Raw genomic sequence first — 21,601 nt, 5'->3', positions numbered from 1 at the left:
GGCATGATACATGATAACATGACCTTTAACTTGGCATCAGTTGATAACTATGACCTTTAACTTTGGGTGTGCATGAGTAGGCACTTAAACTTATATAAAATTGAACAAATAGACACATTCGTCCAACATGGCACCCTACATGGCAAGTTTATGTCCTACGTGGCGTCCTACATGTATTATGCCATGTCGGACGCATGTGTCTACTTGTTCAATTTTATACAAGTTTAAGTGTCTACTTGTTCAATTTTATCCAAGTTTAAGTGTCTACTTGTGCACACTCAAAGTTGGAGGGCATAGTTATCCGCTGAAACCAAGTAAAGGATCATCTTTATGTATTATTTCTTATACCTAATTTATGCAACACCTCTCATCTAAATGAAGTGCCTAACTAATTATATTAGGAAGAGATATGTTGTACACCGAATAATTAAAATTAGGAAGAGATATGTTGTACTACCGAATAATTAAAATTAGGCAAGGACCAAGTACGTATTATTGTTAATCAACTCTTAGCTATATTCGTAGGATATTAATCAAATCAAAAAAGCACATGTAACTTAATAGGATTTAGTTTCCAATTGCCAATGGGATAGTTGGGATTGTAATGAAATTTTCCCTAAAATGAATAATTTTAGTTATTCCAAAACTCATTGAATTGGGATTAAGAAAATCATCTGCAAGCATTCAACTACAACAATTACATATTTGATATAATTTTACAAGTGTAATTTGAAGAGGATAAAATATACACAGATCTTAATATGATATAATTTTACAAGTGGAATTCGAAGAGGATAAAATATACACAGATCTTACCTCTATTTTTATGGGATAGAAAGGTTATTTATGATTATAGACCCTCAACTTAGAAGATCAATATATAATCGAAGCAGAATTAAAAGAAAAATAATGATATCAAAATAGAAAGATAAACAAAATAAATAAAGCAACATGGAGTAGTAAAAATGAAGATTAAGATACTACACAGATGCTAAATAATACTTTATCCCTCCCAATTTATGTGCATATATTTATTTTTGTTCATCTAAAAAAATGTCACATTTCTAATTAAAAGTAATTTAATTTAAAATTTTATTTATAATTTACAGTGACACAAATAGTCAAGAAGTATTTTAGCCCACAAATCTCAAAATTATTTTTTTTTCCTTAAATATTTTATGAAATTAAACGATATCACACAAAATGAGATACATAAAGTCTACTAAATAAGGAGAAGATGAGAAGAGGAGACTAACCCGGCCCCTGCCTCTCTCATATAAGAGTAGCACAACACTTAACTACTTACTATTCCATTTTAATCATTGATAAAGTTGGCCTAGTGTTCACATAACCTCACATATACAAATTGTCTTATGTTAGACTGGTCTTATTCTAGCAGTAACCATCCTACAAGGAGACCATAAAGATATATACATACAACAAATAAATGCTAATAATATTATTTAAAAAGAATCTCAATAATATTTTGGACAGGTCAAACAAGCTGTTGAAGTTTAATTAACCAAAATTTCGACCTATGTATTAAAAATGAAAGAAAATACAAATATGGAAAACCAAAACCGTATGCATATTCCTCAACCTAGAAACTAGAAAGCGATTAACCAAAAACAAAGGGCCTACTATATATACATTGTGTTATTTTAAAATTTTGTTTTTTATATACTAAAAGCATCCCTAGTAATGAATGCAATATATAGCTTCTTATTTTCCTTCTCAGTCAAGCTTTCAAAAAAAAAATCCTTAAATAGCGAAGAGGGATTTTATAAACATAATAAATATATTCATTTTTATTTTCTATTACTTGTGGCAGTGAGATATATTTTCTTTTATGATACTATATTGAATTTGTGTATCATCTCATCGAAATGCCTAAGTTGATAATTAGAATAAAGACGTTTTTATTTATTTAAGTATACTCTCAACTGTTGATATATGTATATATTTGAGTCAAGTTTTGAATGTTACTAACGTTAAATAAAGAAATAAATTGCTCGGTAATTTATCAACCTTTTAACTTTACTATGTCTTCAACTTTATACTCTACAAATCTTTCCTCCTAACATTGGCACAACTTACTACCAATTACTAATACATAAAATTGGACTAACAATATATCACTTTTAAGTCAACATTTCATTAATGAACATCGTGTCGTTATCAAAGCAATAAACTATTCAAAGGTTCTTATAATATTCTAATTTCAACACAATAATTCAGTACTTTGTTAATCATAACATGACTAGATACACTATATGAATTAGGACTAAATAAAGATTAATTAATTGATAGGTGAATGATTATATGCTATTGCATTATTTGTGAGAGTTTAGCCAATTTGAAAAATAATAAAAAGATTATACGAAGTGCTCCTAATGCAGTACGTGATGTTGACAAGTTGAAGTGCGTAGTTGAGATGAAACTTATTGCAACTATGCTAATCGCAAATGGAGTGTTCAAGCACTGAGTTTATTTGAATGGAGTACTTTTGACGCAGGAAAAAATTGTGTAGTTATCGATTAAAATTACAAATAGCATGTTTGAATGATTATAAAAACATACAATATGTTTGAACTTTTAACTCATAAAATTGAAATCTTGTATCTAAGTACCGAACCAATTGAAATATACTGGTGAAAGAGAGATTAGTGCGAGAGGGGGATTTAGTAATTTACTTATTACTTTCAGCATAATTTGCCTTCCATAATATAAGTAAAATACCATGGAAATTAGATAGTTGTGCAATAAAGGTGATGGTCCACCCAAACGAGTAACCCGGCCCAATTTTTCACTTTATTTTATGATTTTTAAAAAAATATAATGCCTTATCTATTACTAATTTATTTGTCTGGTTTAATTTTGACACGAGTTTTTAAACACTAAAAAAAAATAAAATTGAATTTTGTGGTATTAAATAAAGGTAAGTGAAATGTATGAAAATGTCTTTTTAATGTTGTGGTTCTAAACATATTATGTAGAAAGTTAGAATTAACGAGCTATAAAAAATAATAATAATTTTGATAAAAGTAAAGCAAACAAATTGAAACGATAATTTAGAAGGATCAAAAGCACACAGACTTTATACATTGCCTAACTTGACCCTTCATAACTATTTTTAAGGCAGTACTTAATTAAGTGCTTAATAAATGGTAATTTTAGAACTTCCATCATATTTTTGTTTTTTTTTAAAAAAATATACAGAATACTATTTTGGGATCGCTTGGTTATCTCTTTACAAATTTTTATATTAAATTTATCTCATATTTAATTAAAGATACTAGCTAAAAATCAATATTATTTTTAAATGAAATAATTGTTATAAAGTATGAAGAAATTAGTGAGATCTTTAATAAGTGTTGAGAAAACAAACCTTAGCACAAGTGGACATTTTGTTTTATACTGCACTTGTGAGTTGTGTCTAACAATAGTCGATATCTTTTTTTCTAAATTTTTCAGACAAAAGTCAATAACCAAATGATTACTACTATGGTTTTATGTCTTTTATAAAAATATAAAGTGATAACTACTCATCCTATAGAAGAAATTATCAAAATGGTAACACACTTTTCGTTTCTTTTTGAGCAATTGATTCACTTTTAATTTCTTTTTGTGACCCATTAAACTCCAGTGGGACTTTATTTTTTTGGGATAAATGGGGTCAAGTTATAAGGAAAAAGCAGATTAATATGCTACTAAAATAACAAGTACGAAACCGGAGACAAAAATGTTTTCAACATAACTATGATGATGGCATTGACGTATTTTTTTAAAAAAAGGAATACAATTTGGAAGGTTCTAATCTTTATAGGATTTTAATTAAAGTTTTTTTTCTTTTTTTTCATGTTTATACTTTCTTTTTTTTATTATTCTTAAGATGTTCTCACTTTCGGTCTCAAAGAAACACTTTTGAACACATTGGCCCATTACATTTATGTTTTGTCAAATTGCACTTTTGGAAGATAATTTCCAATTGTCTATTCGTAATCTTTCTATCTACATCAGACAACTGGCCATCACTTCGAGTGGAATTATTTTGTTTCAAATTATAAAAAAAAAACAAGAAAAAAAAAGAATTTGAAGAAAACAAAAAATTGAGCCAACAAGAGGCGAATTTTTAGGGGATACTTCCAACATTTTGATGATTGTTGCCTTTTTTAAAAAAAAAAATTAATATAAGGACGAATCTTAGGATTTTAATATAATTTTGTAGTTGTGGTAATGTGGAGTACAACTGCTTACTTTTTTTTTTTTTTCTATAACAATTGATAAGTTATGTTAGATCTGTTAAAGAATGATAAAAGTCCCACATTGGTGGTTAATAAGATGAGTGGACTCCTTATAAGGCTTGGGCAATCCTCCTCCCTTTGAGCTAGCTTTTGGGGTGTGAGTTAGGCTTAAGACCTAATTTAACATGGTATCAGAGCCGGGCCCGTCTCACCCGATGTTGGGGACCCAAAAATAAAAAATTGTCCACGCACCAGATGCTAAGCACTGGACGTGAGGTGGGCTGTTAAAGAATGACAAAAGTCCCACATCGGTGGTTAATGAGATGAGTGGACTCCTTATAAGGCTTGGGCAATCCTCCTACCTTTGACCTAGCTTTTGGGGTGTGAGTTAGGCTTAAGACCTAATTTAACAAGATCGATCTTGTAAAAAAAAATTACGCTGATAATGTAGATTGCCGTTGATAATATGTGAAACTAATAATATATAATTAATTTGTTACAACTAATTAACAATAGTGAGATTTTTTTACTGTATATGGATAGACCAATATCTCTCTATATAAAGTACTAGTGATCACATGAATTGGAATTAGTTCTTGGATAGGGGTAACTCAATTAATGGATTTGCAAAATATATACACTTCGATCGTTTTAATTTATGTACTATTTCTATTCTTTTACGTTAGTCTAAAAATATGATAAGTATATATATTTCCTTATTATTAATAATTTGAATTGAAACTATTTAAATTATTCCTAATGAGACAAATTGTAATTAATTTTTTTAAAAAAAGTTTTATATTCAATCAAATAAATTCATATAAATTAAGGGGATAGAGTATATGAGGCAAGGGCATAGCTACTGTGTTGATTACGGATTTGAATGAACCTAATCACTTTGATTCAATTTTGAAATTTATATTAAGAAAATATTATAAAATATATAAAAATTACTCTCTCTCTCAATTTATGTGATACTTTTCGTTTTTCGAGAGTCAAACAATTTAAGTTTGATCGGAAATTTGCGCATGAAATCTTCAATTTTTTTGAAATTAAATTTATATATTTGTAAACTACGTAAAAAAATCTATGAAAATATTACGATCAAATATAGACTTGTTTGAATTTTGAAATCTAAAAAATATCACATAAAATAGGATGAAAAAAATATTAATTTAAAATTTAATAACTTAAGAAATATATATTAATATTTTATATAAACTTCAAATTCTAGTTTCGAGTTTGAATTACGAAGAAGGGAAACACGAGAAATGATTTGGGAAGCTAAGTTGGTTGGGATTTGGGAGAACAGTTAGAAACAAAGATTGATTATGCTAAAACCTCAGCCACATATTATATATATATGTGTGTGTGTGTGTGTGTTGACAAAAAGAACCGACCATACATTTGGATGAGAATCATCATATAAAAATCATACTAGTAGCTAATTAATCATCATCATCATATATCTGCAAAAATGGGAGTATATATTTATTGTAGATGTCCAAATCATATACTATATGTTAGTAATAATATAGTATACTTTTAATTAATTAAAGGGACCCATGAAAAAATGTAACATTCGATCTGCTGTCACCTTCTTGTGCATGTGGCGGGGCCTCTCTATTTTATTTTGTTTTATAGACACTATTATTTGATTTTAATTTTACAAGCCAATCAAATAATACTAAATATTATAAATATATTAGGGTTTTTCTCATTTAGAAAGCTCACTCATTATTGTACTCCTAGTTAGCTGACAGTCTTCACATTTTAGAATTATACTCACGTGAGAGCCCCCCTAACCTCAAAAAAAATTAAAATATATTGTACAACTTTTTATCATTTCCCACTTGTTAAACCAACCATATGTAATTAAACTTTATATTATTTTTTTAATATTAAGTAGTATTTATTATGGCTCTAATTTTTTGCTAACTTTATAAATGTCGTCGTCATGAGAGACAGTATGCATTACGAACGCACAACAAATTATTTTAATCTTCTTCTTTTTTTCTATTCTCTCTGAACAATAATTAATAACAATAATAATCAAGCATGGGTTGGTTCAATAAAAGAACAATATTTGTGTTTTTTTGTACTCATATTTATTTTTCTTATTAATTATGAATAAATAGTGAAAGACGTGTGGGTGAACACAAAATAATACTGCTTTTGTCCCCATTTAAAGTGATGTCCTTTTTTTAAAATATATCCGTCTAATAAAAATGTTAATTTTATAATTAGAAATAATTCTATTTTAAAATTCTCCTCTTATAACCCTTTTAGCACGTTTAGTACTATATAAATAAGGGATAACTAATTCTGAGCTTAATTTCATAACTAATTTTCCTCACATTTGGTTAGGATCAAATCAGCGGGATAACTTATTCCGAGATTACAGTGTTGGAATAATAGTCATGTGATACTAATCCAAAAATAGCTTGTTCCTCAACTATAATGAAAAAATTCATAACACAAATATCTAAGAATTTTCTCAAAAACTTAAACTATTGCAATTTCAAAGATCTTTTATTTTTTTAATTAAATTTTACTAATTTATCAAGTAAAAAAATGTCAGATAAATTGAAGCGGAGCGAGTATATAAGTTAGTCCAGCTTCCTCCCTAAGATCGAATTAAGTGCATAAAAAAGTCGTAAAGAATTAGGCAACGAAGAGTACCAATTCATTAAAAAAGAACGAAGATCACTCTCTCTTTTTTTTTTGTCCATTTTTTTTTTTCATTATGACATTACTTCTCAATTGACTTTGAAATAGGGATTTATTTTTTTTTATAAAAAAAGAAACATAATTGGTAGTACATACGTGTGTTATGAATTTCAGAGTAGAGATTCTTTGTGTGTTGCTCAGTTTGATGTTGAAACAAGTACAGAAGATTAGACTTATGGAGACAAAAATATATTTCAAGAATTACAGATTAGACACATTGGACTGTTGCTGGCTGGGACATGGCATGTTAAAAAAACTTTATGCATATTGGATTGACAGATGTGAAATATGGGTATGTACAAAGTTTCAATAGTCAGGCAAATGAAGACTTGAATTTTTTCACGAGCATTTACCTACCTAGCTAGCCTACATGATACTTAATTAAAGAAGCTTTGGCTGCCTAACTTCTTTTACGACTTTCAGACGTCTGGAATACATAAATACCAATTATTGTAATTGATTGAGCATTTTTTATCATCGATTAAGGATTCGAATCATGCTAGGTAGTCAATGAAAACACTATTGATCCTCATGATTAAATGGGGTAGAAAAAAAAGTTTTTATAGTTTACTTATAGTTTATTCTAGATTATTACAGTTGATACTTATTAAATAGAATCATTTGCAATTACCTAATTAATCTTATTATGTAAATAATTTTGAGTTTAAGTTTTATGCATCTGATCTGATGATGCTATTTACTATATAATTAGGTCACTTAAGTAAATATCTTTGATAAAAGTATTAGTAACTAGTAACCTGATATAAATGACAAGTTATGTGTGTGTTATTATGAGATGTTAAATTATATATAAAAAAATAGCATTAAAACCAGTAGATAATTGAGAATTTGATAATATTTCTGAATTACTATAAGATCCAGCAGATGAGCGGAAGAGTTGGATCTGGCCCAGTCATTTCCATCAGAACAAGTCAATAACATCCTTTTGTCTTGCCATTTTTGGGCCTAATAACAGAGAGGGCCCTCTTTCACAATAACCAAAAACATAGGGCAAATTCATTAGCTCATCTTTTTTCTTTCATCATCTAATACTTTTTTGTTTCACATACCGTAATTATGAAAAATATAAGGAAAATTGTATATAATAGCAAACTATTAATTCAAATTAAATTCTATAAATATAGTTTGATTTAATTGTACCCCATAGCAAACTATTGCTATTTAACCTCACTCCTGGTGAATCTCGCTCGCCACTCTCGTTCTCTCCCTCGCCTCTCTCGTTTTTTAAAAACCGCAAATTGTATAAAATGTGTTTGTGTTTGTATAAAGCGAGAGAAAATTATATATATATACATATATTTTCGTTCCCCTCTCCTAGATCTCACTGGCCACTCTCTCAGATCTCGCTCTCTCACTTCCCTCTGTCACTTTATACAAAAATGCAAATGTATAAAATGCGTGAAAATTGTATATTATACATATATTTTCGTTCTCCTCTCTCCCCTCTCCCAGATCTCACTCTCCACTCTCCCAGATCTTGCTCGCTCACTCGCCTCTCTCACTTTATACAATTGATCTTTTTGTATATGTATACCAAAGCAGATTATACAACTGCTTTCTTTGGTATATGTATAGCGAAATATACATATTTATATTTGCTATGGAGCGCAATTATGCAAAGTTTGCTATAGCATACAAATATGAATTTTGTGTTTGCTATATGTGAAAGTTGCTCAAAAATATAATTGTCCCAAGATCAACTCCCTTTAGCCAAAGGTATAACGTTTTTCTTTTTTTGAATTAAACTTGTACGTACTATTGAGTAAATAATATATTTTTCTACATCATCAGCGTAATTTTATTCGGTTATGATATGTTAGTATTACTTTATTGTTCAGGTTACTACCGTCATGATAGATACGGAGAGACCGAGAGAGTGAAAATTTCTACAATATCAGCGAAATTTAACCAGCTATAATAAATTATTCCGTCTTTTATCTGATCAGATTGCGTGTTATTCTTTATCAACTTCATCCGATAGTGTAAAAGAATATAAACACAACTTTTAAAATGTTTATACAATTATCTACTTTTTCGTTTGATAAAACATAAAATTCTTTTTGTTTTTCATTTTAAATGAATAAGCTTCCTCTCGTGTCGTCATATGAAGCTGAACGAGCAGTACAAATTTTCAGAAAATTCTACTCAATAATCTTAAAAATGAGTGGTATTAAATTTGAGACTCCTACTTAAGGGGAAAAATTTTCAAGGTTACAAGTCAAAATTACTGTCCAAAAAAGCAAATCAGAACAATATGTGGCAAAACTTATTAAACTTTGAAGAAGCTGAGATCATTCTTATATATCACCCAACAGATTTATGCGCTATCCTATTTTAATTTTTCCACGTTAATCCACTTCAAAATAACTTCATATATATGTATATATTATGTGAAATTCCCCATTGGCTTGTTTTGAGTTATTTGGACGGCAATCTTGGGCCATGCTAGATTTTCCATTTATAACTCATCAATTGTTTCACTTGTCATTCTAAGTATAACTCAAATTCAAATATCCCCTTATTTATCTTTTCAAATAAAAAAATTCCCCAAACCCCGTTCAAGGAGTTAAATGAGGAATTCATATATTAAACAACCTAACAAAATCAATACAAATTTTTAAAAAAGTAACTAAAATATTTTTGTTTGACTGCTGCCAGCACCAAAGAAAATTATTCTGATTACTTATAAAAATTTGTTAAGTTGTTTAGTATTTATATTATGTTGGTTAAAAAAAGTTAAATGAGTGTAACATGTTGTTTCCTTTTCCTACTCTGTTGGATCATTGATAACAAACCAGGTTGGACTATTTCTCTCTTTCTTTGGCTTTCATCTCCCTCCACAAAACAAACTGAATCCTCTCATCTCATTTTTTTTCACTTATTTCTTTTACCAACTTCAACATAAAGGCTAATGCAGAACCAAAAGTAGCTTAAGTTACAAACAAAAAAAAATATATTGAATGTAAACGAAAAAATCAACAAAAATATGCCAACAACAAGAGCTCGTTTGGGCAGAAGACCATCCTCTTCTTCCTATTCATCAACTATTACTACTATAGTCTTTGTGTCATTATGTGTGTTGGGAGTATGGCTTCTCACCTCCACCTCTGTTGTTCCTCCCAAATCCACCACTCGAACGTCCACGACCGATTCAACCCCTTCTACTACTTCTTCTTTTACATCCACAATTATGAATGCACACAAGACCATTTCTAACACTGTAAAACCAACTCCTGTTTTCAAAGACTCACAAGGAGACCTTCCTGATGATGCCCTTAAAACTGGTGACACTAACCGGCTTCAGGATACTAGCGAAATTGACAAGCTACAGACAGATGTCTCATCAGATATTACGAAGGATTCTGGAGGTGGAGGAGATGCTTTGAATGTGAACGTTGATCAATCATTGCAAGGTAATGAAAATGTAAAACCAAAGGAGGAGAAGAAAAATGTGAATCCAGTTGTGGCAGAGAACGCTCAGGGATTGCATGGAACCGAATCTGTTGACGAGCAAGAGAAGCAGAAACAATTGGAGACACAAACGTCTGAGGAAAGTTCCATCACTCACAAGCAAGAAGCTGAGCAAATAACTGCAGCAACAGGAAAGACAACAACCGGAAAAGAAAAGGCTGAAGAGGACGTTTCTTTAGATTCAGGAAATGATGCCCATGGAGTTGCAACAGATAACACGAAGAACATATTGTCAGATCACGAGCAACAAAAACGACTTGAGCAGCATCAACAACAAGAAGATGACCAAATGCAACAGAAACAGAAACAACCAGAAGAACATACTCAAGGGGTAACGAGTAAAGATCAAATCAAACATGATGAAGCACCTTTAGTAAAAGATATTAAGATTCAAAATGATCACAAGGCTCCTGTAAACTTAACTAATAACACACCTGTTCTGAAGAATGAAAATCACAAGACCGAAATCATTGTACCAAAAGAATCTAAAGAATCAAAGAAGGCCTGGTCGACACAAGCTGATCAGTCAGTGAACCAGAAAGAAAGACGAACAGTAGGTAAAAATAACCAAGACAGCAGCATCCCGGAACAGAATTGGCAGCTATGCAAGGTGGAAGCCCTTGCAGACTACATACCATGTTTAGACAACGAAGATGCAATAAAGAAGCTAAAAACCACAAAACATTATGAACATCGTGAAAGACATTGTCCTCAGGAACCTCCTACCTGTCTCGTCCCCTTGCCTCAGGGATACAAGACACCAATTGAGTGGCCTAAAAGCAGAGATAAGGTAGTTGTCTACTTAAACTACTTTGTTAGTACTTAATATGGATTGGGAGAATGTTTATCTTATGAGAATTTCTGCTTTTATCCAGATATGGTACCATAATGTGCCTCATACATTGTTAGCAGAGGTGAAGGGGCACCAAAACTGGGTGAAGGTTTCTGGTGAATTCCTTACTTTCCCAGGTGGAGGTACTCAGTTTATCCATGGAGCATTGCATTACCTGGATTTTGTACAAGAGGTATGTTATCCATCACCAACGACTACAAAAACAACATCATAGAATGATCAACCCGAAAAATACAAGAACATTTTAGAACTAATTACTATACTATATACTACATTAGACTATTCATTGCTGCTGCTGATTTATGTAAATCAACTGGTTGTAGGCAGTTCCAGAAATAGCATGGGGAAAGCGCACTAGAACAGTATTAGATGTTGGCTGTGGAGTCGCTAGTTTTGGTGGTTATCTTTTCGAGAGAGATGTTCTTGCAATGTCTTTCGCACCTAAAGATGAACATGAGGCACAAGTTCAATTCGCACTGGAAAGGGGAATACCTGCAATATCTGCTGTGATGGGTACTCAGAGATTGCCATTTCCAAGTGGAGTTTTTGACCTTGTGCATTGTGCACGCTGCAGAGTCCCTTGGCATGAGGAAGGTGTTTCCTAGAAATAATATATTTTAGAACTATTTAAACATTCAAGTCCTCATTTTGACTTTGCCTTTGAGTTGTGCATATGAATTCCTTAATAAAGTTTAAATTTGCAATGAAGGTGGTGCTCTTCTCCTGGAACTGAATCGTGTCCTTCGCCCCGGAGGTTACTTTGCCTGGTCTGCAACTCCCGTCTACCAAACTCTGGAAGAAGATGTCGAGATATGGAAGGGTAAGGCCTCATTTGTTTCTATCCTTTAATGCCATTAGAGTAAAATTGACACGTTTTTTTTCCTTCCCCTTCTTCGGTTATCTATTACCAGAAATGTCTAGCTTGACGGTGGCCATGTGCTGGGAGCTTATCACAATAAAGAAGGATAAACTAAACTCTGCTGGTGTTGCCATATACCACAAATCAGACACAAATGAATGCTACGAACAAAGAAAACAAAACAAACCTCCAATGTGTAAACAAGACGATGATCCCAATGCTGCCTGGTAAGCTCATTGTTCTCTGGCAATTTTTTTGTTTACTCAGTGAAATCTGCCTGCCAATGCCATTTGCAACATCTACAAAGAAATAACTGTAATTCCCACATATTTATTCGTTAGAAATACTTACCAACTTTTAATGAGATCGGAAATATTACACGTGTTTCAGGTATGTCCCCTTCAATTCATGTATGCATAGGGTGCCAAGTAAAGAAACGGAAAGAGGATATCGGTGGCCTGTAGAGTGGCCTGAGCGACTGCAGACACCTCCATACTGGCTAAACCGATCACAAGTTGGAATTTATGGAAAACCAGCACCAGATGACTTCGCAGCAGATTTAGAACATTGGAAACGTTTGATAAGCAAGGTGTATATGAAAGGACTAGGAATTAGCTGGTCAAATGTGAGAAATGCCATGGACATGAGAGCAGTATATGGAGGGTGATTAACTTCTCTCTTGTACCTTTGCTTATGCACCAAAAAAGAATACTAACAAAAGGCTCCTCCTATTAATTAACAGGTTTGCTGCAGCACTTAGAGATCTCAAAATGTGGGTTGTGAATGTGGTGAATGTCAATGCACCAGATACACTTCCCATAATATATGAACGTGGTCTTTTTGGGATTTATCATGATTGGTGTGAATCATTTAGTACATACCCAAGGACGTACGATCTTCTACATGCTGATCATCTTTTCTCCCAGTTGAAGAAGAGGTATATAATACTACAGTAGTTTTGTTTACTTATGGAGTAGAACCATTGTAGTCAGTGGACTAACTAATGACTTTCATGTGGCATTTGTAGGTGCAAAATTGTTGCTGTAATGGCAGAGGTTGACAGAATAGTTAGACCTGGAGGTAAATTGATTGTCCGCGATGACTCTGCTACAACTAAGGAAGTAGAAAACTTACTCAAGTCTCTGCATTGGGAAATCCGGAAGACCATCTCCCAGAACCAAGTTGGAATACTAAGTGCACAGAAGACTTTCTGGCGGCCAAACGCTACTGCTGCACCTACATGACTACACACTCAACTCATCTAAATCTGTAGCAACCAATTCTTACTTCGTAGCCTAAAGGTCTTCATGTACTGCTTTCAGCAGGCAAAGAAGCAGTTGTCGTAGCTCTTGTTATTTATTTTTCATTTCTAGTTAATTTATTTATTTTTTTGATAGATAAAGAAGGCAAAGTGCTGCAGGGGTAAATGCCGTAGCTGTTGTTATTGATTAATTACACAATTACTATGACAGAGATCTGAAGTTCACTATCTCCATCTCTTCATCAAGCATGTCCCCCAGCCCTTTCATTTTTCTCTCTCTTCTTTGCCATTTTTACTTTTTTCTGCGCGGATTGTTCGTATTTTTATTTTTCGACTCACGAACTTCATATTTGTCCAAGACAACTACTTGACAAAGATAGATTAAAAGACACAACAAAAAATTCTTTAATAAGGATAGATTAAAAATCTGACATATTTGAGTTAACTAGGCATGACACTTTCAGTCGATCCTAAGACTTAATCTACCCTTTACAAATCATTCTATTCACATGTGAATGGTTCTGCATCAGTGCAGAGCTCATGAAAAAAAGGTATTAATCAAATGCAACAGATTAGGTCAACTGGATATTTCGTTAAATGATTGAGTTATCAGGTCTCCTTATGTGCCATTCATGGCATCTCTTCATTCTTATTTCTCTATACACAATTTGGATCTACACAAGTTTTTCATCATGCCATTTGCTCAGAAGATCTATCCACCGGTTCTAGAATTTAGATGCGCACTTAAAATTGCATACCAAATTTTGAAATTTGAACATAACTGAAACAGGAGCAAAGTGTGTACTAAACAATTTCTCTAGTTCAACGCTTCTGTGTTATCCCATTCCATTTTACTTTGTTCATTTGTAAACAACCTATTAGCACTGCACGCTGAAAGTTATAGCAAGTGAAGGTTATAAGCTCTGGAATGAAGTTCAGATCCCTTGTTTTTTGTCCAAATACCATATTTTCAGCATAAGAAACAAACAAACAGCATATCAGCATACAAATATTTAGCTTACACCTGGACCTACCAAACTTAACTAAGCTATCCATGAGCGCATTGCAGCTTCAGAACTTCAGGAAAGATGCTTCAATCTCTTGACTTTCAGTACAACTTTACTCTTTCTTAAGAAGACTTTGCAAACGCCCACTCTCAACAGCATTTCGGAGATCTAATAAGAAGCCAACACACAGATGAAAACAATTAAAAACAAGAAGAATCAAGTGTTACAAGCTGATAAATATTTCAGAGAACAGGAATCGGACAACTGAAATCGCAAAGCCTACCATCTGAACCACCAATATGCTTCCCATTCACAAACACTTGAGGGACTGTGCTGCGACCCACCAGATCTAGAAGGACATCTTGTATACGAGCGCCATCATCTGAACTGATATATCGTTAGTTTGAAACAATTCCATAAACTTCCATCACTAGATGTCACAATCAATGTAGACTAAGTATAGCTCTTACGAGGAGGAAACACAGATAGGCAATGAAATAGTCAATGAAAATTGTATGTACCTCCATGAATAGTTTTCAAGTACTGTACTTTATTTTTATTTCTTTCTACAGGTATCAGGGGAGGGGTTATAGACAATAAATTACCTCTAAGATCAAGCTCCACCACAAATGGTTGTTCTTGAAGTTCATTAAAGATGCCTTTGGCACGCTTGCAGTACCTATTGTCGAAAGATAATACAATTTAAATGATAGCATGAGAAGGAACAAACTTCAAAACATTAACATGCACTTAAAGCTTTTGTGATTCTCAGATGCAAGGTATTTTATGATTCTTCTTCTTTTTTTATAACCGTGGTGTCCGAACCAGTTTGTGCGCACCAAGACTAATTCCATGGGATACCAACCAGGCTACCACCTCCCACCAGCAACAAGTAGCAATCAATTTGCGTCCACCTCGACTAATTCCATGGGATACCTACCAGGCTGCCACCTACCACTAGCAACAAGTATCATATAACTATGTCCACCAAGGTTAGAACAGATGGGAAGAAATCACCTAGTGTTTTTCTTTGCTAGGAATTGAACGAGACCTCATGGTACTCAATCCACATAATTGACCACTAAGCCACACCCTTGAGTGCTTCTTTCTTTTTATGGTCAAGATAAATGTGTGATCCAGCTGAGAATTAAATAAAAGGATGCATGGCATAAAAATCTGATGGGATACAGAGCACCGCCACATTCTATGATGCTTCAAATCCATTATCTTAAATCTTATTCATGGATATATATATATATGTATATATATATACATATATATATATATATATATACTATATCTTAGCCTTACATAATGTTTATTCCAAGCAGCACAGAGAACATAAGAAATTAAATGCTCAGCTATTACATAGGTTGGTTTCTCAATAGCTTCCTCCTTTGCCAAAATGAAAGGTCTGGTTTTAAGACCCTTTGGACTCATAACTATTATCTAACGCAGATGGAAAATGATGTAAACTTCTAATTGTGGTGTGGGATCTTCATATATGCATACCAATTATTTTCAAATTTCGATAATGAAGAGGAATAAAAAGAACTTGATCTCTAGAAGATTTGTCTACGGCTACAAACACTTGATGTGATACCAAATTATAGTGGAAATGATATGGAATTGATCAATTAAAATAAAGAAAGCAATGTTATCAGTCATCCTCTTTAGGCAACCAATAGAAACATACATAATATCTCCTACTTGGAACCAAGATGAAACCAATGTTATCAGTCACCCTCAAGTAGAAAGCAAGCCACGGTGAATTCAAATGCAACCAAGGGGTTTAAACCTTCAATCCTCATAAAAGTTTCATTAAAATCATCCAATCTCCTGTAAATAACTAACAACTTACAATGAGCTAATCCCATGTAAATGACTAAATTGGCCAAAGTCTAAATGCAGTAAATTAGGCTGGAAATAGAGAAACTAACCCCTAAAACTCTTAGTGATATTTCTAAAATTAACATGAAAGAAGATAAAACGCGGCAGAGAGAAAATCAGTACAGTTAACAAGCAAAGCAGAACAGAAACCCTAGAAAGCAAAGAAAAGATGAACTCTTTCCTCAGCAAGCTTTGCAATATGCTGCGAAAGTTCACAATTTTCTAATCAATCCTTAGTTTTGATCATACAGAGATACTTACGGACAATAGGATTTGGAAAAGATGGCGATCTTGTTAGAGTAGATGACATTTTGGACAAAAGCAGAAGGAGAACTAGAAGCTAGGGCTTCAGTTGGACCTTTCACTATCGCCATTACTCCAAATACAGTAAGCATCAGAAGAAGATTACGCTTGAAACAACCATTGACCTCCATTTTCTCCCTTTCTATTACACGAACAGTGGATCGCTCAAAAAACTGTTGAGTTTTGGACAAAAACGAGAGGAACACGGGTTTTAATGTCTCGACATAAACCCGAAGATTGATACTGCCAATTTTCACTAGACGATTACAAATTAACAGCGGAAATTTTGGAGAGATCACTGTTTTGGAAGAGGAGAACCGGAAACCGGATTTAGAAGAAAGATTGTAATATTGTCCAAAGCGACGGTTTCCTATTTTGGTTAAACGACCCGCCGGGTTGATCTGCATCGTCACGGAGGAGTTGACTACTATTTTCACCGTAGAATCGAAAGCGACACCACAAGATTAACCATTGGACTTTTTGGATAAACAAAGTACACATTTTACCGTAGAAACTTTTCTATTTAGAGTTAAAACTTTTCATTATATTGATATTAAAAAAATTAGTACAATTTATAGTTAGTATAATTAAATATCTATATTTTTTTTGTTTAAATTATCAAATTAATGTAATTTAGTTTAACTTTGAAAATTAATTAATTAGTTAAATTGGCTTTCAAAAAACAACAAATAAAAGTGGACGGAGAGTGATAATTATGTAGTATTAATGACTCATTATTTGAGTTATTTTCGATCTTCATATTTATCTTTTTATGATTGAACTTCTTGTTATACACGTAATATTTGTCTTGGCTTTTGTTATAAAACGGCATCAAATATAGGCATAATACATAAATATGATCTTTAACTTGATGTCAGCGGACAACTATGACCTTTAACTCTGGGTATGCATAAATAGATACTTAAACTTGTATAAAATTGAACAAATAGACACATTCGTCCTACATGACACGTTACATGACAATTTTGTGTCCTATGTGTATTATACCGTAGGACACGTGTCTCTATGTGTTCAATTTTATACAAGTTTAAGTGTCTACTTTGGCACACTCAAAGTTGGAGGGCATAGTTGTCCGCTAAAGTAAAGTTAAAAGTCATGTTTATGTATTATGACAATTTTAATCTTTGTTAAACAAGATCTCAAAATAATTTACAAGTTGCTTTCGTATCTTTGCGAGTTTTTGGCTAAAATTATCTCTGAAGTATGTTTTAAACTAAAGTACATCCTTCTGTTATATAAGTGAACAAAAAATACCCTTGCACTATCTAAAAAGTTACAAAATTCATCCTTTTGTCTACTTTTTAAGAAACTCACGCCACCAACAAAAAAATGTGTCAAGTCGAATGAATATATGTACACGTGGTTAAGCTAGTCTAGTTGGGTGATTTTTCAAATTTTTAGAAATTGAAGGTTTAAATCATATTCAGAAAAAAAAATTCAAATTCTAAATATTTTTTGTAAAAAGTATGGCCAAATACTACTCCAAATACAAAATTTTCAAATAGAGTAATTACTTTTTTATATTCATAACTAAACATCTACGTATTTTCACTAAATTTCCAACATTTCTGTACATTATATAAAATGTGAATTGCATTGTATATAATGTACATACATACTAAATATTTTATTAAGGGCTAACCCATCGGTGACCACCTAAAGTTGGCATCAATTTTCACTTGGACACCTTAACTAGACTTTATTCATTTTAGACACCTCATGTCATCCCCAACTGTGTCATTTTGACACTTTTTCGACAATCTGCCAAATTTGTAAGGTGTGTGTAACACACTCGCTGGTGACATGTCAAAGTGGCGAATTAAATAAAGACACGTGGCATATATAGAAAAAAAAATTATTAAATGATGAATCTTGAATAGGAAAAAAAACTACCAATGACTCATTGACATGTGTCATTTCTTTAACTAAATAATTTTAAAAAAAACACTTTTCATAAAAAGAAAATTATACGCACACCACCCCAAATTGTCTTCTCTACTACCCACCCCCACCTCAAACCCCAACCCATCTCTCTCACCCAGATTTTCTTTTCCACCCACTAGCCGCCACCACCCCCGACCCTCCCTCACCCAAATGTGTCAAAAGAATAAGCTTTTTTTGTTTGTTTTTGTCACTTTGTGAATATTGTGAAATAAGAACGTCTTTCTTCTAATAGATTGATGTTTGAATGCTTGATTTGGTGAATGTGGTAATGCATTTGCTTGACCTTTTTGGGATTTNTATAACGTAAATACATACTAAATATTTTATCAAGAGCTAACCCATCGGTGACCACCTAAAGTTGGCATCAATTTTCACTTGGACACCTTATTTAGGCTTTGTTCATTTTAGACACATCATGTCATCCCCAACTGTGTCATTTTGACACTTTTTCGACAATCTGTCAAATTTGTAAGGTGTGTGTAACACACTCGCTGATGGCATGTCAAAGTGACGAATTAAATAAAGACATGTGGCATATATAGAAAAAATAATTATTAAATGATGAATCTTGAATAGGAAAAAAAACTACCAATGACTCATTGACATGTGTCATTTCTTTAACTAAATAATTTTAAAAAAAACACTTTTCATAAAAAGAAAATTATACGCACACCACCCCAAATTGTCTTCTCTACTACCCACCCCCACCTCAAACCCCAACCCCTCTCTCTCACCTAGATTTTCTTCTCCACCCACCAGCCACCACCACCCCCGACCCTCCCTCACCTAAATGTGTCAAAAGAATAAGCTTTTTTTTGTTTGTTTTTGTCACTTTGTGAATATTGTGAGATAAGAACGTCTTTCTTCTAATAGATTGATGTTTGAATGCTTGATTTGGTGAATGTGGTAATGCATTTGCTTGACCTTTCTGGGTTTTTTTTTCTTCCTTTTTTTTGGATTTCTGGGTCAATGCAAGTCAAAAATTGGGTCTTTGGTACATAAATATGGAGTCCCAAACTTTCTACTAAAAATTATATAGCTTATCTATTTGATTTGGACTTTTAATGTGATTATGATGTGAGAAGGCATACAAATGGATTGGAACGCTAAAATTGTTTGTTGTGAATGTAGGATTTGATAATTGAAAATATGATTTCTTGCCATTTCTGAGTGTTTTTTTCTTCTTGAAATTTCTGTTGATTTTCTCAAATTATTTTGAGGAGGAAGAAGGACAACAAAATAAGTGAAAGTACTTAAGCTTAAAATTCATGGGTGCTAGAATTCACTTTTTGTTTGTGGCATCGTCAAATTTATTTCACCATGGAAAGAGTTTAAGCTTGGAAAATGGTAGCCAAAAAATGGGGAAGAAGAAGAAGAAAAAAAAATTAAAATTTGGTAAAATGAGGCTCTCATGCGCGTCCAGTGAGTGTATCACACTTGCTATGCCATCTCAGCAGAAAGTGTCAAATTGACACAGCAAGACATGACATGAGGTGTCTAAAATGAACGAAGTTTAGTTAAGGTGTTTAAGTGAAAATTAGTGCCACCGATGGGTTTGCCCTTTTATTAAAGAAAATCTCTAAATAGTAATTGGGCGTAATATTTTTAAAATGATTTTTTTTACATAATCTTTCTAATGATGAGAACCTATTGTATAAATATTTCAAGACTTGTGTATTGTTGCAACTTGCAAGTCAATTTACTTGATGATGCAAAAAATATATAAACTAACAACACACAAAATTTAAATTCTAAGAATCAGTTCTTGATGATTAATTTTTTTTTTTATTGGTTCAATCAGTTTTTTAACAAAAATAGACTTAAAGGATGGTTCTTGTTATTTTTTGAATAGTATAAGAATGTTTTTTTGCTCACTTAGATAGTATGCATTAGATTTGAACGATATGATTTTAGCCAAAAACTCGATCTTTGCTTGCATTATTTGCCAAAAATAACAACGGTGAAGTTTACAAAGAATCGGTCTGCTCGTAAATCTGTCTTGAATAATTTAATCATGAATATAATATAACAAACAATAATTCATATGAACACAGATGAATATATGAATTCTAGATTCTAAACAAATCTAAGAAGGCTTAACATCTGGATCGCTCGGGTAAAGCTTATTGTATTCCTCGAGTTCTTCATAATACATGTCCCAAACGCATCTAACACATCCACTCCCGCAACAATCGTCCGGCAGCGGCTTCTCCGGCGGCGGCGGTGGTATGGTAACCTTTGATTCTTCCTGTTTCTTCTCAGATTCCGTTTTGTTATTCGTCGTTGACTCTACGGTGATCTTGTTATCCATCGTTGACTCTACGGTGCTTTTGAGATTCGCTTCCTCGGCCATCGGACTTTTGAGTGCAGCAAAATTACGGCTCGATGGAAATCTAAGGTGATGAAATCGGATCAGATTGACAGTATGGATTCGTCCAAAAGTCAAATTTTTTATAGGCATGAGAAAAGCAGAGACGCGTTGGACATTTTCCGGTGGCCGATGAGGAAGATTGGTCCTCAATGGCGTCGTTTTGGACAAGGAGAGGCCAGAAAGGGTCATTCCTCATATAACCAATCTCCGCGTGCACCGTTTGTGCCAGTCACGTGATGAATAATGTGTCTGATTTTTAATTATAGAAAAACAAAGGCAATTGTCTGGCTGCGGACAGCTCTTTTCGCCTCCAAGCCTTTTTCGTCAACTTGACAACTTTTCTTCTGTGCCAAATTGCACTAAATATTTTTATTTATTTTTCCAAAAAAAGTATACTTCCTATTTCAAATTATTTTTTGTATTTCTCTTTAAATTACTTTTCGTGTTTCTCTCTTTACCTGTTTTATAAAAAAATAAAATTAACTAGAAGTAGATCTTATCCTTATTTATATTTGAGATATATTTTTATTTTTCATTAAATATTTACTTTATAATTAATTTATTATAGTCTTCAAGAACATTTACGGCTTAATGATAAATAAAAAGAAACAATTATTTTTATATCA

General features: G+C 32.6%; 3 protein-coding genes across 3 annotated transcripts; 1 reads left to right on the top strand and 2 right to left on the bottom strand.

Moving 5' to 3' along the window:
• The first annotated feature begins 9,946 nt into the window (after nucleotides 1-9,946).
• On the top strand, nucleotides 9,947-13,520 carry LOC125849534 (probable methyltransferase PMT27). The gene is made up of 8 exons (XM_049529621.1): nucleotides 9,947-11,256; nucleotides 11,342-11,491; nucleotides 11,643-11,913; nucleotides 12,029-12,139; nucleotides 12,231-12,405; nucleotides 12,569-12,841; nucleotides 12,921-13,115; nucleotides 13,206-13,520. The coding sequence occupies exons 1-8, from the start codon at nucleotides 9,982-9,984 to the stop codon at nucleotides 13,420-13,422; spliced, it is 2,667 nt and encodes an 888-aa protein (XP_049385578.1). The 5' UTR covers nucleotides 9,947-9,981; the 3' UTR covers nucleotides 13,423-13,520.
• Nucleotides 13,521-14,372: 852 nt separating this feature from the next.
• LOC125849557 (glutaredoxin-C3-like) lies at nucleotides 14,373-17,117 on the bottom strand. Its single transcript, XM_049529657.1, has 4 exons — nucleotides 16,598-17,117; nucleotides 15,052-15,125; nucleotides 14,730-14,828; nucleotides 14,373-14,614 (listed from the first exon to the last, which is right to left on the bottom strand). The coding sequence occupies exons 1-4, from the start codon at nucleotides 17,044-17,046 to the stop codon at nucleotides 14,559-14,561; spliced, it is 678 nt and encodes a 225-aa protein (XP_049385614.1). The 5' UTR covers nucleotides 17,047-17,117; the 3' UTR covers nucleotides 14,373-14,558.
• Nucleotides 17,118-20,586: 3,469 nt separating this feature from the next.
• Nucleotides 20,587-21,241, bottom strand: LOC125849560 (uncharacterized). Its single transcript, XM_049529661.1, has one exon. It carries the CDS (start codon nucleotides 21,162-21,164, stop codon nucleotides 20,691-20,693), a length of 474 nt encoding a protein of 157 aa, XP_049385618.1. The 5' UTR covers nucleotides 21,165-21,241; the 3' UTR covers nucleotides 20,587-20,690.
• Between the last annotated feature and the right edge of the window lie 360 nt (nucleotides 21,242-21,601).

This window comes from Solanum stenotomum, chromosome 12 (assembly GCF_019186545.1).
Source record: "Solanum stenotomum isolate F172 chromosome 12, ASM1918654v1, whole genome shotgun sequence".
Lineage (NCBI taxonomy): Eukaryota > Viridiplantae > Streptophyta > Magnoliopsida > Solanales > Solanaceae > Solanum > Solanum stenotomum.
This window is presented reverse-complemented; position numbering and strand designations above follow the sequence as displayed.

What these genes read in the sequence shown, in the direction of transcription:
- LOC125849557 (XM_049529657.1), bottom strand. Translation starts at nt 17,046, where the DNA reads ATGCAGATCAACCCGGCGGGTCGTTTAACCAAAATAGGAAACCGTCGC. An exon ending in GGTGGAGCTTGATCTTAGAG is followed by an intron (nt 14,829 to 15,051) that starts GTAATTTATTGT and finishes ATATCAGTTCAG; the next exon opens with ATGATGGCGCTCGTATACAA. An exon ending in GCATATTGGTGGTTCAGATG is followed by an intron (nt 14,615 to 14,729) that starts GTAGGCTTTGCG and finishes GCTTCTTATTAG; the next exon opens with ATCTCCGAAATGCTGTTGAG.
- LOC125849534 (XM_049529621.1), top strand. Translation starts at nt 9,982, where the DNA reads ATGCCAACAACAAGAGCTCGTTTGGGCAGAAGACCATCCTCTTCTTCC. An exon ending in ACCTGGATTTTGTACAAGAG is followed by an intron (nt 11,492 to 11,642) that starts GTATGTTATCCA and finishes AACTGGTTGTAG; the next exon opens with GCAGTTCCAGAAATAGCATG. An exon ending in TTCTCCCAGTTGAAGAAGAG is followed by an intron (nt 13,116 to 13,205) that starts GTATATAATACT and finishes TGGCATTTGTAG; the next exon opens with GTGCAAAATTGTTGCTGTAA.
- LOC125849560 (XM_049529661.1), bottom strand. Translation starts at nt 21,164, where the DNA reads ATGACCCTTTCTGGCCTCTCCTTGTCCAAAACGACGCCATTGAGGACC.